General features: G+C 42.0%; 1 protein-coding gene across 3 annotated transcripts; it reads right to left on the reverse strand.

Moving 5' to 3' along the window:
* Nucleotides 1–8,327: 8,327 nt before the first annotated feature.
* Nucleotides 8,328–9,667, reverse strand: LOC147464715 (uncharacterized). 3 transcript variants are annotated; one of them, XM_086516298.1, is made up of 4 exons: nucleotides 9,180–9,667; nucleotides 8,967–9,087; nucleotides 8,828–8,892; nucleotides 8,328–8,745 (listed from the first exon to the last, which is right to left on the reverse strand). In XM_086516298.1, the coding sequence occupies exons 1-4, from the start codon at nucleotides 9,583–9,585 to the stop codon at nucleotides 8,696–8,698; spliced, it is 642 nt and encodes a 213-aa protein (XP_086372424.1). In that variant the 5' UTR covers nucleotides 9,586–9,667; the 3' UTR covers nucleotides 8,328–8,695. The 3 variants fall into 3 exon arrangements, with proteins under 3 accessions (XP_086372424.1, XP_086372414.1, XP_086372403.1); XM_086516288.1 differs by having other exon boundaries at nucleotides 8,967–9,660; XM_086516277.1 differs by having other exon boundaries at nucleotides 8,828–9,659.
* Between the last annotated feature and the right edge of the window lie 8,874 nt (nucleotides 9,668–18,541).

The raw sequence follows: 18,541 nt of genomic DNA on the forward strand, positions 1-18,541 counted from the left end.
CTATTCCCCTTGGAAATAAAAAATAGTATTCACAAATACCATATATAGAGTCTCCTCACTCATCATATCATGTACATCATCCTTTACCATCCCCTTCAAAATGGAATCAACCTTTTCATCAAGCATCATCATATACTTATGCATAACCAAATCATATTCTTCGCCCATTAAAAAAATTCATTCCAGCTTAAAGGTAAGACACCTTCTACACATAGCTTAATCTCCTTAGCAAAAGAGGATCTAGAAAGTTACCATGAACCATATTATCATTGCGCATCAAATTACATTTCCATGGCTTCCCACATAGCCTCAAGAACCATCTTATGCACTTCATCAATGACAGCATGGCTACCTACATCATCATAGATAGAATCATGAAATTACTTATGGATAGTCTCCTCATTACAAGGTCCACAGCATGTTCAATAGCAGCATCATTTTTTGTCGTAGACCCAACCATAGAATATACTTGAGAAGCCTCTTCTTGGGCATAATCCTCTTGCACATGAAAAGCTTTGTTGACATGCAAGTCCTTTTCAACTAAAACATAAAGGAGAGGGACAATCTATATCCACTTTAGCATCATACAAGCTCCTCTTCCAATGCACGTGCATATAGTAGACATGACATTAATGGCATTCATATCTTGATTCTCATCATGATCCTTTTTTGGAACTTCACTAATTTCATTCTTTTCCTTTCCATTCATTTTCACATCCGTCGAAACATCATCTTTGACATGTGAAGCACCATTAAGTGGAAAAACAACAAGGATGACATGATTTGTACATTCTTCTTAACATCTTTCTTCTCATTATATGCTTGTTGTTCTTTTGCAAGAGAAACACCATGATATAATATTGAATTAGAGGCCCTCTTTGTATATACATCAATGCATGGAGAAACCTCACATCACATGCAATCCAAGCCCTCTCAATCTCTCTAGTGTCCATTCCTCATGCTTTGCAACCTTTACTACATCCTCAAATGTAGGCCACCTTTTTAGCTCAACTTTGAATCTCAAATCAGCCCTTAAGATTCGCATAAACATGGTCAATTCAAGCATAAGAGGAGGACTCATTTCTTAAAACATTACAACATTTTCTCCATAACTCATTAAACTACCTCACATGCATTTTTTCATGTTCACCTTGCATAAGGCTCTTGACACAAATACCTACCTTCTCTAGATCCTCACCTTCTTAAACCTCTCAAGAAAATCCTTCTTAATTGCATTGTCAGTCGTCACCATGGAGATCGAGATGATTTCAACTACAATTTATATTCATTGTACCATGTCCTTGCATTCTCTTTCAAGCAAAAAGTATATATATATTCAACATAACCAATGGATCTTCTTGATTTGTAATCAAACAAGAAAACTCCATCTTTTCAATGAATGTATCAACATCCTCACCTACAGTACCATAAAAATTTGGAAATTCTGCTATCAAAACCTATAACTTGAAGGTCACGTGAAAGAGTTTTGTGGTGGAGGGCATCAAAACACTGTTAAGAAAACAAGAACAAGGGGCACCTCTACAACAATGTATCCCAATAGTCCTCAATATGCAAATTCATCACCACAAACCATATCAAGATAACTCCACAAAACCACAAGTCAAAGACAAGTGATCCTGTGGGAATTTACAAGCACATGCCGACTTAGAAGACCACCATGGAAACTAGGAAGAAGCACCTACCCTAGCATGGATTTACACCACATACCAACCAATGCACTTGAAAAAAGATCTTCTCCATTTTTAAAAAACCATAATTTCAAATTTTACATATGTCACAAAGCATGTAAGCTTTCACAACTTGCTCTAGATCAAATTGCATGCAGGCTACCATATCATGTACCCTGCAGGGAACATACTATAGCTTCTAAAGAACAAATCCAAAAGGGATGCTTTCAAGGTTTTTTTTTAAAAATTACAACAAAATTTTTGAAGATGTCAATGTTTGAATCTATGCATTACTATGTGAAAAATCGATGCAAACAACAGGCTATATAGCACTACTACATAGAGAGAAGTTAGTTGAGGGCAAAAAAAGTATAACGACAAAAAAACTACAAAATTTTGATAATAAGATACCACAGTGCTTGCTTAAAACTCACATCTCATATACATAGATTAGGAGCATATTAAAAAAAATTCAAACTGCACACACTTGCCCCTATAACGACTGACCTACTAGCTGGGTGACTTGACGCACATGTACATGTGCCTAACACACCAAGCTAAAAAGGCCACAAACTAAACTCATAAAGACTCTCATATAATTCCATGGCATCACCATATCTACGATAAGTACAAAAAATGGATCTTCAAAATAGACGTTTAGGTTTTTGGTTGAAAATTTGTAAAACCGGATATCTACTATCGTTTCTTCTTGGTCACTCAAGTTATCAGAGCATTCATTGTCTATGTCATCCTCTCGTGCAAAATGCTCCGAAGAGTCATAAAACTCTTCAACCTCTTGTTTGATCAATCTATCACCCCTGGGATGTTATGAGGAAACCTTTCCTAGGATTGTATTGACCATAAAACACAAAACCACATCATATCCATCCTTATCATAGAATTTTATTGTGGGACCATCTGAGATAGCACACACATCTAAGGTTGCTAGAATATGAGTCCATTACATGGCTCTAATGCTTCCTTCGAGAAAGGTTCAGGAATATATACGTCATCTTCAAGCGCCCTTTCCAAAATCCACTCTTCTTTTAAAAAATCTCCATCTGCTCTCGCGCTACCTACATTTGGTCACGTGGTAGCTATCTCGCCTTTGCTACCAGCTATGTCCTCTTGTGCCCTGCCACCTACCTCCTTTGTAAAATTTCCCTCACCATCCACCTACCACAAGTTGCTTGCCATCTGCCTATGACACCTAGAGGCCTCTACTTTTCCACTTTGATCACAAAGAGGGTATCTTTTAAGATTCCTCCTAATAAAATGCACTTCAAAATTGGAGCAACTTACTGACGTACTAATGGTGCACCTACTACAGGCTCTATCTTTTAAAAAGTCCAATAGGTAGGAATATCCCCCGCCCCCCAAAAAAAATAAAATAAAATAAATCTCATGCCGTATTCGTAACTCTACACATGAGGCCTCCCCCCTCCTTGGATGGCCCCATGCCTTCTTTCTCTTGCTCCTAACACACACACTTCTCCTCTTCTCCCCTCCTCTTTCTGCAGCAACCCGCAATCATTGCATTCCAAGAGACGATGTTCCAGATAAGAAGATCCTCAAGCACTTGTTGTTATTTTTAAAGTTTACCACACTTAATATACATGTCAGTCAAGGCATTTCCAAGCACATCATTCTTTATCAACAACCCCTAACTAACAATATCATCCTCAATTCTTTTGCCCAAATCAACATCTTGCATACTACCACATCCCTTCAAGATGCATGCATAGGTGATTGCAACTAGAGAGGCGCCCTCGTTTTGCATCTATTAAAAGGAGTCATACCCTTGTTGGGAATATCTTGCAATTGGTGTGCGTCAAGATAGAACCCTTCAAAGGAACCTCCTCAAGCACTTTTTGTGCTTTCTAAAGTACACAATATTTGGCAAACATGTCGACCTAGGCAGTACCAAAACATAGTTTCTTTGCAATAGCCCCTAGCAAACATGATCATCATTAATTTTGATGGGTAGCATTAGCATCTTGCATAATTCCACATGCCTATAAGATGCAAGTGTAGGTGATTGCCTTCCAAGAGAAACCATCCATCAAAAATAGAGATTGATTCTTCACACACACGATGAAAAAAAGGGGACCTAGAGTAAGGATAAGTGATTGCAACCAGAGAGATTCCCTTGCTTTGTATCCATGTGATTTCATTCAGAGAGATGCCATCCATAGAAAATAGAAATTGAGGCTTTGTGTGCACAGATGATGGAGAGCCCCCCCTTTTTCGTAGATGCTTAGAGTTTTATTGCAATGAGTGGCTAGGCCTATGTGTCTCTATTCTTGGAAAAATCACTACCAATTAGATGGAAGGTAAAGGGAAAGCCGAACAATCACTGATTCACTTGTGATGTGGAAGAGATAGAGGTCCACCTCACACTGGGTAACCTAGCCCCCAATGCTTGGTAACAAAAAACCTTGTAAAATGACCCTCACAAAAGGAGGTCCTACAGACACGACTAGCCAAAGTCTCAAAAAGGGCTCTTCCAGTCCAAATCTGAAAAATGATCAAGACTGCCAAAACAAGCCAAAATTGGCTCCATCATGGTGTATAATGGAAGTATCCACAACACAACGTACATATGTCATGAAATCAATGCAAATGTATTGTATGCACATAAATAGGCACCAACAAACGTGCAAGAAAAAACCACAAAACTCACTTCCCTGTGGGGAGTAAAATGCTCTCAATAGAGCATAAGCACTCTTAAGTTCTAGTCACACATAAACCATATGCATCCAAACTCCCATTAGAACTGTACTGGTTGTTTCACTACCAAAGATTCTTAAAAATCTGTTGTGTCAAAAGAGCATGTGACTATCCCTTTGCATGTAAATATGTATCTAAGAGGTGTCTCTACGAAGCCATGAATGGATATGCATAAGCAGTACCACAGAGAACATACATCATGGACAAAATGCACATATGGCAATCCAAAAGATTGCTCTGGAAGATGCATAAAATTGCTACTAATGGTAATCTGTAACCTATCGCCTATTACTGAGAAACTCTCTTTGTCTTGCTCTCTATGATGCTAGAGAGTGTCTGTGAGAATTTGGACTCGATGTTGTTGAAGCCAAAAATTGGAGAGAGTGTGTGTGTGTGTGTGTGTGTGTGTGTGTGTGTGTGTGTGTGTGTGTGTGTGTATCCAATGCTGAAAATGTCCATTGAAAACTACCTTCTGGCGTGCTACTCAAATTGAGATTCTAAGAGCATAAATGGCTTTGAAAGAGGGGGTTAAAACCTTAGGATGCTTGTTGGACCAGCATGACGAAGAAGCTACAGCAATAATCAAAACCAAAATCTGACCTAAAATTGCATGCATGTGGACATGAATTCCAACTCTCTCTCGCTCTCTCTCTCTCTCTCTCACACACACACACACACACACTTACTCTGAGATTTCTATCTATTCCTACACAAAAACTCTCTACACAAAATTTTTGTACTCCAAGCTTTACTTCACTTGCTACACAACGTACTGTCGACTGTCAATTTGCTCTAGATAGACCTTAATCCCAATTAGCTATGATTGAACCTTACCCACTCCAAGAGGATTTTCACGCATTTGAAAGCGAGGAAGACCAAATCTCTGATACCAATCGTGAGTGCATGTACGGTGCATGCAAAGTGCAAGTGCGGGTGAGGAAGGAGATGATTGCACATAGTGTTGATGGAGCTAAGTGTGAGAATTAACCCCTCACCTCGTCTTATTGATCTATATTACCAAAATTTTAGATAAGGTTAGCACAGTTACATTGATGGATGGCCGGCTAGTTTGCATGAACACTAACACGAGATAAGGAGGGGGGTCAGCTCAGCCCTAGGGGGCTGCGTCTGTGCTGTGGGTCAAGGTCTCCAACGTGGAGAGGCCCTCGCTAGGTGGCCCATCTGCCTACAGATGAAACACTCGTTCGGGAGGCCCGAATACTCCACTCTCTGACTGATCCACCCTCCATCGACTCAAGGAAGGACCTCCTTCAGGAGGGTGTGAGTGTCCCGAACTAGAACCCGAACAGTGGGCAAACCCGCGGCCTTGGCCATAACTGAAGCAGAAGTGGGAGCGGTTTCCAAAACTGACCCAAACATGGAGCCAATCCTGGTCAATAAAGGTAGGTATTCCCGCCTCAGTCCAGGAAAGCAGACTGAGATGGGAATGTCTACCTCCTCCTCAAGAACATCTGTCGTCGGGTCAAGGCCATGACGCCACTATCGAAAAAATGCTCGAGCCGCTCGAATGCTGAGCGGGCTCATCGAGACCACTTTGGCCGCCATCTCTGGAGACTCAAACTCAATTTGATAATATCCTCTCCCGAGTAGCTGTATATCAGTGATCTTGCCCACTTCAATGAGGAGTCGGGCCTGAAGTAGGTCCCTCACCTCGCCTCTGCTGGGTCGAGTGCCAACAACCCTGGAAATGACTGAGGTGGCTTGGAGCCGTTCCACCTCGGCCAATAAGCTCGCTTGCTCTTCTGGCGAAAGAGCAAGTCGAAGGGTCGACTCCACGGTGTCGGACGAGGGGGCTGTTGTAGAGTCCCTCTGAGGTGAAGCTGAAGTCGTCATTCTATGTCTGATGCTGAAAAGAAAAGGGGCGGGCAAAGTCAAAGAAGAGAAAGCAGCGCGCGCAAGAGAGGCTCAGTCCACCGCAGCGTGCCACCAGCAACGGGGCTGGGGGTGGGGGGGGGGGGGGGGGGGGGGGGGGGGGCGCTGCAGCGTGAAAGAGGCTCAGCGTGCCACCAGCAAGAGGGGGGGTGGGGTGGGGGTGTCTAGACAAACGTTTGAATACAGCTTATGATAATAAGCATGCATGTATTTCTATACACTAATACATAGTTTCATATATAGATATACATATCTGCATTTGATATACGCAAATCTTTACAACTATGCTTGTATATGTAAACACAGGTTTCCACTTCTTTTTTAATACATGTGTGTATACATGTATGTGTAAATGTACCTGTGCAAACACGTGTATGTGAGAAAGAGAAAATACACACATAAATTTTACACATACACAGATACATATATGCACATATGTGTGCATGCATGAGTATGTGTTTGGGTACATAGAAAAATGCATACATCCACACATACACACATATCTACGTATGTATGTGTCTTTTACATATGTGTACACGGATCTACATATGTATGTGTCTTTTACATATTTGCATCCATGAATTCAAATATAATGGTACATATGTACACAGAGCAATGACCATATATGTTTCATTGTGAGCATCCAAGTGCATATTTTAGGAACCTGTGTTTCACACAAAACACAATTGCAAGTGGGCACGGGCACACGTGTATGTGTGTGTGTGAGATCAAAACAAGCCAAATGAGCAGGGTCACTTATAGGTTTCTCTCGAGGTAGCCAAATTGTAGGTGAAGGGAGTTGAACAATGCGACCGGTCTTCTCAGCAGCGGAGGGAAGACTAAAGAGCTTCTGTCAGTGCCTGCAGGGCCTGCTCTCCCCTTTCACGACACTCCCGTGTTATCTCCTCCATGTCACAACAGGTGAATCAGGTGATGGTGCGAAAGACATAAATGTGGATGTGCAAACAGACGGGGAAGAGAGCCCACTTGGAATGGGAGGAAGTGATATTAGCATTTCGTGCATCTGCTACGATGCAAATTACCCAGGTCCACGAAAACTTCGTGTAGCTCCTCCATTCAAATGGTCTGCTTGAGAACTTCGAAAAACCATAAACCTAAGGCAGCATGGTGACAGTGGCCAATGTCTGCCAAAAACCGGGCCACATACTTGCTCACACCAAACCTATCGGTCATACTGGAATGCATCAACAGCGGATTACACTCCCGTCGTCGATCCCTTGACTTCCTCAGTGTCACTTATGGACGAGGAAGTGCAGGCACAAAAGCAGGGGCGACTGAGGACGTCGAATGCTGAAAAGTAAACGAGGACAAAGGGGGGAGTAAACAAGAGCTTACTTTATAATGGTATTAGTTGGCAGATGTTTCAACAAACCACACACCCCTGCATGGTTAGCTCGCCAAACAAGCATTTTCACATGAAGAGGATTTTGACTCTTGCAAGACATCTAGTGCATGCTGTATAAGTGCACGAAATTATTTTTGTTGAAAAATATGTGATGTTAATGACAAACCTTGAAATTGTTTACAAGAAGACTTGAAATCTAGTAACTCTTGTTTGAGCATCAAAATCAAAATTCAAGCTCAAATTTCATATTTGAATCCTCATACATACACACCACAACTGAGCTAGAGGAAGTTTTCGAGGTAAAATGGGATTCAAAGTGTCACATATGTATAGATACATATGTGTGTGTGTCCTTGTATGACTACATAACCTATTACCATACACACTAAAAGATCATAAACCAACACACCAACTTTCACAATCATATGCGTATAATACACCTCCGTATAATGCCCTCAAAGTGTTCAGCAAACAGTACATAGTCCGGCATGGTTAAAAACAACAAGAACTAAACACATAATTAAAATAAACAGCCTTTGTTATCAGGCATTGAGAAACTATATCCTAGAGAGCAGACAGCAGCCTGCAAGTAAGTCCCTACACGCACAGAGTCCCATATAACCATCCAGGTATATAGCTTCAAGCACTCAGACAATAAACAGCTCATTGGATTAACAGTAAACACCTGCAACCAGGCTTTTACATTTTGTACCCTCTCTACACAACCTGCATAATGTACCCTGAGGACTACCTGTCCTCAACATAAATCATTACGCATCACTGAACATCATCAGAACCAAAAAAAGTCCTCATCACTCTACAGCGAGCCCATAGTCTCATGTACAGTATCATACGTACCATGACCACATTCAAACAGATCTACATACTAGCAAAAATCGCTGCATCCCAGATAAACAATGTTGTAGGCCATAAATATCTCAGAAGCTCCAGACAAACAGCACCCCACATCTGAACTCTTCAGCAGGGCGGATAAACAACGTTGTAGGCCATAAATAACTCAGAAGCTCCAGACAAACAGCACCCCACATCTGAACTCTTCAGCAGGGCCTGTCCGATCAATATATATAAAATGAATACAGGCAACATTCAAACAATAAACAAATAAAAGCAACAAGAGTAGCAGGTGTACCTGGTAGACGGGTCTTCTTCAATGTCAAACTTCGCCGCCTTTCCAATACAGAGAAATATTTGGACCTGTTCAGGCAACATAGGCCCTCTATGAAAATAAATTCTCCCATTGGCGGCCTGCAGTTCAGCCAATTCTTTACCTGCGTGCACGTGCTGCGAAAGAATGTTGTATATAGTATGGCAGTGCACTGCTTGCTTCCGCACATCTTGCGGTGGAATATTGGTGTGCTTCTCTACGCAAGCAGCCAAGTCCGGAGACCACTTGAGGATTTTTTCCCACAAAATGGAAGCTTTGTTTCCTTTAGCACGTGCATATGTTGCAAGGACCTCCTGCATTCTCTCGAACAACCCACATGTATTGTTCAAACCCTTGGATCTAAGGAGGTCTACCTCCAAATATGCGATCTCCTTGTTCTGATACTCAATTTCTTTCTGTTTCTGTTTACAGGCCTCCTTTTGATATTCGTCCTTCTGTTTCCAGGCCTCCTTCTGTTTCCAGAACTCCTCCTCCTGTTTCCAGGCCTCCTTCTTTTTCCAGAACTCCTCCTTCTGTTTCCAGGCCTCCTTCTCTAAACAGAACACGTCTATGAGGACTTGAAAAAGTTCCTTCCCGGAACTTGTGACATGCGGCTCCAAGGCCGCGAGCAGCTGACTGGATGATCGCGGATGCAATTGACCACCGAGCTCCTGCTTGTGGCAGAAGCCTCTTGAAGGATGCAGCAGGGCCCCCAGGCGGCGGATAACCTTGCGAGACGCCATTCTCCTGCAGAAAAACCGGTTCAAACCCTAATCCCTAAACACGCTCTATCTCTATGAGAGTGAGAATATGTCCTCAAGAGACCAAACTGTCTCGGTACAAAAAAAAAAGGGGGGGGAAATTACCAAAATACCCCTATAATTTTTGGAAATTCCCAATATACCCCTCAAATTTCAAAAATTCCCAAAACACCCTTGTATCTATTTTCGTTGGATCTTCAAGATTTTTTAATCTTTATTCTTGTTTGACAATTGAGATCGGTTTTTGAGTGCTTAGCATGTAATTTTTTGCAAATCACCTCCCAAAAAAAAGGTAATTATGTCTAAAAATATTGAAGAAATTCATCTCCAAAGCCTACATAACCAACTCAATTAGCATCTCGTATGGTAGACAATCACTCTTCTTATGAAAAGCTACAAATTTTTTGTTTTTGAAGAAATTTACTCTCACAATCAGGGGAATTTCGGAAAATTTGAAGGGCATTTTGGAAATTTATGACAAATTATGGGGGTACTTTGGGAATTTTTGAAATTTGAGGGGTATTTTGGGAATTTCCACAAATTAGAGGGGTATTTTGGTAATTTTCCCAAATAAAAATGAAATAAAGAAAAATAAAAGCTAAATAGCTATTATCATGGTTCACAACTGTTTAGGGTAGCACAATCCGAGTGTATGAACATCAATGTTCGAGGATATCCGGCATTGGGCTCTATTATCCGAGGATGTCCAGCATCGGGCGTTGTCCGAGGATGTATTGCATCGGTCACTATAGAATATTGTCAATGTCCGCCATGGTAAGTACCTTTACTATCAAGCTAAAGTGATCCATATCATCTACTGTAATCTCTGTCAATGTTGTGAAGTACCCCCAATTGTGGGCGTCTGGATCTCCCTAGCTCAGTAGCCTCTGGGCTCTGTTGTGTGGTCTGCCCCTCTGTCTGCCAGTAGGTGGTCTAAAGAAGTTTGTAATCTACCTTGAGATTGTCTCTCTCCTGATCTCCAAAGCAGCAAAGTCAATGAAATCGCCCCTGTATCTCATGATATACCAGACAATGACATATGTAATGTAGCTCTGTCTCAAGCTCCAAATGGCATAGCTGTCATATCCTATCCTCTGTAGATATCCCCCTAAACCTGCGAGTCTTGACCTCAAGCTGATGTGAAGAGGTGCGTAGCTGATGGACGAATGAGTCTGGCAATCTTTCTACCCGTAATAGACATAGAGGGTGCGCCATCCAAAGAAGACTAGGAAATCTATCCATATTGAAACCGTGCAACTAAAACCATGATGTTATCTTTCCATACCAATGAGTAGTATCCCCCTGCAATGCTAGCTGTCGGGAAGACTCAAAAGCTAAACGAGCATATATGTGTCTTGGGAGGTCCCATAAATTGTTCAAAAAAGAAACTGATATGGTGAGTGCCTCGACCACAAGTGAAGATGCAGCCAGCCCTGCTCTGATAATCTCATGTGGTACTAAAGCCTTAACTCTTATCATCCAAGAGATCATAGAAACCAAAGGCCTCTCCATACATCTCCACCCATCAGTGCTACCAGATCTGCTATGGTGGTCCATTGAATGTCCCCATATCTGGTCTCCATAAAGCATAACTAATGCCACTAAAGTATCAAAGAGCCATAGCTTTGTTTGAGGTTCTTGGAATGAAACCTTCGAACACATCCTCTCTAATTTGCCTAGGGTAGCATATGCTCTGGTCAATCTCGTCTCAACTGCTCTCCTCGATGAAAACACTGGACAACTGAAGGCTATCCCAAGGTAAGTGTATGCATCTGTATACTTCACTGACTCCTGGCCATAAGAAAATGTGGGTGTTGATCTCCTAACCCACTGCGGTGTGGTATTAAATACCATAACCTTGGTTTTGCCAAGGTTGATAAACAATACATGATCATGGGCAAACGCATGTAAAGCATCTGACATTGCAACCCCTCTAGGAGATCAGAAATTGGCACAATATCATCAACATATAACAACAATGGAATCCACGTCCCAACCAATTGCGCTCCTTTGTCACCTCCCCTCTCAGTGTAATCAGAAGCCTCATCCACATACATGCCAAAGAGCGTCAGGGATAGCGGGCATCCCTGCTTCACCCCAATAGTGGAGTGAACTACATCAAATGACCCCTCTTGAGTGTGAACTTGTCCTCTCACCGACTTGTAAAGTGCCATAATCCCCCAAATCAACTCTGTGGGTATCCCCATCAACCTGTCTCAGGGAATTGTGTCAAATGCTTTGCAAAAATCCACAAAGCTACAATAAATCCTCCTCCCATGTGATCTACCCTCCTCAATAATAGCTCTACGCATCATAATGTGATCAAGAGTAGAAAACTCGCGTTGTCCCATTGGTCACATGTCGGCTCTCTCTAATGATCTACTCAATTGTTGCTCAATAATGGATGCGTACAATCGTACCAGTAATGTTTACCCAATCATAATAGTACAATAGTTCCCAGGCTCCATAGGGCCCCTTGCCTTGAAGATAGGCACCATAATAGACAAGCTCCAAGTATCAGGCAACCCCTCACAATCAATGCTAGAAGCTCTACAAACATATCCCTAGCATGTATAAAATTCTTTGCTACTAATCCCTCATGAAAATAGGCTCTCCCAGTCCTCATCCTATCGATGGCTTTCCGTACCATCTCAACAGCGGTAACGAAAAAAAAAGCCTGTGGGAATGCCTCTGCAGGATATGGAAGTGGTTGTTGCTAAGGCATCGTGCCTAAAGATGTAGCATAATGACACCAAGTCTTTGCAGAAGTGATGGTAGCTGGAGGAGGTGAATGTTCGTGGAAGAGTCACCATGCCTCACCTGAGTCTTGACTCAAAAACATATGTGGTAAAGCTAGTGCTCTAACTAAATCAAGAAAACTCACTTCTTCCGTTGCACTAAATGTTGGAAGGCAATCCGTGACTATAGATAAGTGATAATTCCTGAAAGTACCTCTCTCTGAAGTCGCAGGCTCTTATGTGTTTGCACCCCTCATCATACCAGTTGTTATGGGGCATACTCCCAAAAGGTCATCTCAACGTGCAGGTACGCCTCTCACCCCGTGCATCTCGCAAAGTCTTTGTCAATATGCAAGTAAGCTGATCTACAGAGCGTCCTAGATCCTCTTCTGCATGGATGTATGTAGATTCCATTAATGTAGATAGAATCAGTCTCTAAAAATGCAACTCGTGGTCATTGGGCAATAGTCAACTCAGAGGAACTAGTCAATGTCAAGAGAGCATGATCCATTGCCGTACCAATCGGCCTAGGTTCGGACCTAGGTCCAATTGTAAAATCGTGGATGCAAGGGATAAAGCTCGGTTGTGAGCCATGATATAATCCATTGTGCTCGCTCCATGCAGATTGTCGCCAAGAAAAATGCCGGTCTTCTTTAAAGTGGGTTGCTTCCTCAAGAACTTCTTTGCCTCAATGGAGGGGAAGTGCAATATTAAGGCTCTCTCTTTCGATGTTTCTCCATTTCCTCCACTTTTCTTTCCGACTCTCCACACTTTTGTGTACAAGCTCAATAAATCTCCATCAATGTCATGGGCTCCTTTACTTCCTCTTCAACATTATCCCGGTCTTTAAGGCATGTGACCCTCACATGCATGGCACGTGTATGTCTTCGTTGCTCGGAGTGAAGAAGAAGACGAGACTCAAATGTAGGGGACTCACTCACAATAGTGAGTTAGGGGTTGAGTCCTTATTGTTTCTTATAATATGAATGGTCGGTGTTAGCGTCTAGTTGACGACTTACTTAGGTCTAGCACATTAAGCTTTACCACCCCAACAACCTCCCACTTAAAGGCAAATGTGCCTTTAAGTATGGGGTATAAAATATATATGTATGTACAATCATGTTAGAGTAGCCTATCTAGCTCACGCCCATAAGTAGCTAGAACTTTGGTGAGAAGATCTACAGGGTTATCATCTATGTGCATCTTCTCAAGCTCCATATGCTTGTCCTCAAGCACATCTTGAATGAAGTGGTACTTTACATCTTTCATAAAATCTAATATCTACCTATTCCAAAAAGACTTTCTCATAATGAACTGATCATTTAATATGGGAGAGATAAATGGAAACAAGAGGTAGAATATAGACATGTGCTTATAGATCTATCTCAACAAGGGGCCAATGGTAAAGGGGCTCAAATGAGAGATGGTCTGTCAAAGAGCAAGGCTACCAATGGAGCTTAGAAGACCTTAGGGTTAGCTTCATTAAAGACCTCCAAAGGTTAGTGATAAAAGTCCTTGACCTAAGTTAGGGCTGCGCTTGAGGTGGGAATCCAGCCCAAGCTTGAGATGTTTGTCTTGCTTGAGGTGCTTGATTAAGGTTCTTGAGGTGCTTGTCCTGCTTGAGGTGCTTGATTAAGGTGCTTGAGGTGCTTGACCTGCTGCATGACTAAGGTGCTTGAGGTGCTTGGACATGCTTGCTTGAGATGCTTGTGGGAACACCCCCTAGTCCAAGTGCTTAGTCATGCTTGGTGACTAAGGTGCTTGATCAAAGCAAGTCAAAAAAATCCCTACAAGAGGGGGGTCGAGCCCTTTTCCTAGGGGGTAGAGAGAGAACCCACACTCACACACTCAAGGTGAGCCCAAGCCTAGAGAGGTAGCAAGGACACATGTCAAGATCCTACCCATGTTACCTTCATGAGGTGCTTGAATCCTATTGGCCAGGCTTAAAAGGGGTCCAATGATAATTTGCCATATTTATTTAATTTCTTTTGCATTTATCAAGTCCTTTCTCTCAAAGTGGAAAGGGGGACACTTGTCCCAAGACTACCCTTGTTGCTTGATATGCACTAAGGCTGTGATTGGCCAGGCTTGAGGAGGTCTAATCAAATGCCTAGGAGTGCTAAAAGAGGGGATCGACCAAGGAAGAATGGGCCTAGCTTGCAAGGTATACTAACCCACACACTCTCACATTCACTCTCATTATGTGGTTGGCAAGTGCAAGAGCTCCATCTCCTTCTCTAAGCTCCTTGAGAAGAGTGAGCCTACACTTAACCTCTCTGGCTATGGAGTGCAAATCCAACCAAGAGACATGCTTCAAATCTTGAGCTTGCGATCTTCTTCATCTTCATCATTACTAAGCTATTATGCTATGCTAAAGAAGAGTGATGATAAGTAAGGGAAATAGCTCTTTCTCGTATACTACTTCTTCTTCCTCTTCCCTATCCTCACTCCTTGCTAGCTCTCTCCACCTTCGAAGGTGTTTGAGGTCTTGGGACTGAGGCTTGGTCCAGTTATGGTTTCTTCAAAGATTATGCTATGTTAGTGGTGCATGAAGCTTTCCATCTTCATAGCATCACTTAGGTCAAAAAGAACACAAAGATTGTATTGTACCAAGTCTCCTTTAATGGGAGAATCTATAATACAAATGCCTATTGGAGGGGGGACTGGCTCCACATAAATTTGGTCCTCAATTGTTGTAATGTTCTCTAATTCTCTCTCATGCAAAAGTATTGTTCATGTCTAGTTAGTTAATTGTTATGTTTATGTTGCTACCATTAATGAAGTTCACCCATTATGCTCTCAAAGTAATTTCAGCAAATACTTTCTCTTAATTCCTCTACTCTACAAGTTATTAGGCCATTTCTATTACATTGGTATCAGAGCATTTGGTTTCTCTTTTCTTGCTTAAGAAGAGATGTCCTTAAGTAGCCTATAAATGGTTGGTTTTGTTAATTATATTAGGGTAAGTGGGAATGGGATCTAGTAACGGTTTTGTTGCAGCCCACTATGTGGGGTATGGTGCACACCTCGGGAGCTTTGGTCTTAATAATGGAGTCTCTTTAGACTTGCCTACGGCTTTACCATTATGGAGCCATAAGAAGTCTGAAAGGAGCTATCCCTCGGCAATGCTGCAATATTAGACCCACCCCACTACTCTCTATAATTAACCGAATTCGAGCCGTGGGTATAGATACTTAAGAGCCGAAAGTTTCAAAGGCTAAGAGGAGTAGCAACTAAAGTTTTGAATTGCCAAAAACTACATTAAACAAACATATAAGTTTAATTAACATGGCCGACAATAATCAAGAGAGTAGAATGAACATTGATAGCTTTGATTTTGCACGTGAAGGTGCTAATGATAGTGCCCCCATGTTTGTTAACTACCTTGTTACTAGGTTGCAGCAAGCCATGGGTAACCCTACCTTGCAAGCCGAAGTCACTCAACAACTTCGTGCTTATGGGATAACCCTTCCTCTTCAAATAGGAGAGAGAGCTTAGGAGGTCTCTTGAAGAGACTCCGAAAAGAAGACTCTCTCCCATTCGAGAGGAGGAATCCAAGGAACGAGAAAGCACTGAATCCCTAAGTTCATATGAAGATTTGGCTCCAAGAAGACGGCGGTCTAGGCAATTGCCAACACCTCCCAAGAGGAAATCTTCAAACCATAGTCCGTCTCCTTGCCACTCTGAACGGGAAGAGAGGAAACCAAGGAAGAAAAGGGCAAGGAATAGGTCACCCTCTTCTCCTTCTTCTTCACCTTCCTCCTTTTTTGATGAAAGCTATGGCTATTCTCCTAGGGAATACAAGAGGGGAGGACATACCTACCGTTCTTGCCCCCAAAAAAAATGCTCGCGATGGGACTCCTAGAGCTTTCGCCATCGAAGCTCCAAAAGAGGATGTTCATTGCAAAGGAGCAGCTGTCTCCTATGCATGGGGAAAGATAAGAGAGCATGATGCCTTCATCTTGTTTGATGCTGGCTCTACTCACAACTTCATATCAACAGAGCTGGCCACCAAGTTGGGCATTCAAGCTTTCAAGATGGGAGATACTGTAACGACCGATGCAGCTTTCAAGGGATAGCAAGCCTCCGTTACTCCCTTGATTGGGAAGTTGAGGCTTGTTCAAAGCTATGTCGACAAAGAAGACTTCTTCATCTCTCCTCTCCAACATGAGGATGCTACCCTAGGGGCACCATGGTTCGACCGCATGGCTGCCAACATAAAGTTTCCTGAAAGGAGAATTTACTTCACTTTACAGGGACAAGAATATGTATATAGATGCTAATGAGCCCGGTTGCACTATTCCACTTGTAAATCTTCCTGTTTTTGAAAAATCATGAAGAGCTTAGTTTCTACATACATGATTTTTGTCAAAGAGTCCCAAAAAGGTTCTAATGTTTATCAAAAGTAGATGGTAGGAATCAAGAAGAGTTAGACTTGTCTAATTCTAAAAGGATTCCAAGATGTATTCAACGATGATATCCCTATGGACTTACCTCCAAAACGAGGGGATGATGACCATCCCATTGAGCTTATCCCAGCAAGCTCACAGCCTAACAAACCTCCTTATTGTGTTTCTCAAGCTCAACAGGAGGAGATCATGAGGCAAGTACAAGAATTGGTAGACAAAGGTATGGTGAGGCCTAGCTCCTCTCTCTTTTGTTCTCTCGTTCTTTTAGTGCAAAAGAAAGATGGAACATACCGTATGTGTGTGGACTATCGTGCACTAAACCATATGACTATCAAAAATAGATTTCCCGTGCCTCGGGTAGAAGATCTGTTTGATAAGCTACAAGGCTCTACCTATTTCAGTAGGATTGACCTTAAAAGTGGCTATCATCAAATAAGTATAGTGGATGAAGATATCCTAAAGACCGCGTTTCGTACAACATCCGGTCTTTATGAATATCTAGTCATGCCTTTTGGCTTGACCAACGCACCATCCACATTCAATCGTCTAATGGAGAAGATCTTTAGGCCTTACTGTAAATTCACTGGAGTGTTCTTCGATGATATTATCATCTACTCCAAGTCTTTGGAGGAACATAACAATGATTTGTCAAGCGCTAAGGAAGAATAATCTTTTTCTCATCCAAAAGAAAAGCGAATTTTTCCTCCAAAAGATTCAATACTTAGGTCATATTATCTCTCAAGATGGTATCCGAATGGATCTATCAAAGTTAGAGGTAATAAAAGCATGGCATAATCCAAGGAATCTACATGAGCTAATAAGCTTTATAAGTATGTGTGCATACTATAGATGCTTGATAGCAAAATTATCTCAAATAGTAGGACCATTACTTAACAAAAAAGAACGTTAAGTATTCATAGACTGCTAAGGAGCAAAATTCTTTTGACAAGCTCAAAGAGAAGCTTACCTCCCAACCAATCCTCATGCTTCCGGATCTCTCAAAACCATTTATGGTCCAATGTGATTCTTGTGGTGATTGCCTTGGAGCAGTCTTGGTTCAAGAAGGGCACGCCATAGCATATGAGAGCCGAAGGCTCAACACAAATGAACGTGTCCTACACATCTATGAGAAAGAGCTTTTAGTTGTTATTCATGCCCTAGACACGTGGAAGCACTATCTATTGGGGACTCCATTTATTCTATGAACCGACCATAAAAGTCTCAAGTACTTCATGACGCAGACCAAGCTTTCCGACAAACAAATGAGGTAGGCAAATTTTCTTTTGCAATTTAATTTTCATATTGCTCACATTGCTGGTAAGCACAATCAAGTGGCTGATGCACTTTCACGATGACCAAAGGGTAATGCAGTGTCAATAGCTACTCACAATGATCTGTCTTCTATGATAGACGAGTATGCTACTGACCCTGACTTTAAAGACGTAATGTCAGCCCTTTCTTTGGGGAAGAAAGAGGAACCATTCACCTTGCAGGATGGTTATTTTCTCCATGGCAATAGGCTATGTATTACCCATTCCCTTCGTGAGAAAGTCATGTTTGAATCCCATGCTCCTCCCTATGTGGGTCATAGAGGTATTCAACCTACTCTCCAAGAAGTAGAGACATACTTCTATTGGCCTACCATGAAAGTGGACATACAAGAGTATGTTTCCAAATGTGTAGTATGCCAAAAGACTAAGTATGATAGAGGGAAGCAACCTGGATTACTCCAGCCATTGACAATCCCTAATTCACCATGGGAGAGTATATCCATAGATTTTATCTTTGGAT

The sequence above is a fragment of the Adiantum capillus-veneris genome, chromosome 1 (assembly GCF_014529385.1).
Source record: "Adiantum capillus-veneris isolate H3 chromosome 1, ASM1452938v2, whole genome shotgun sequence".
Taxonomy (NCBI): Eukaryota; Viridiplantae; Streptophyta; class Polypodiopsida; order Polypodiales; family Pteridaceae; genus Adiantum; species Adiantum capillus-veneris.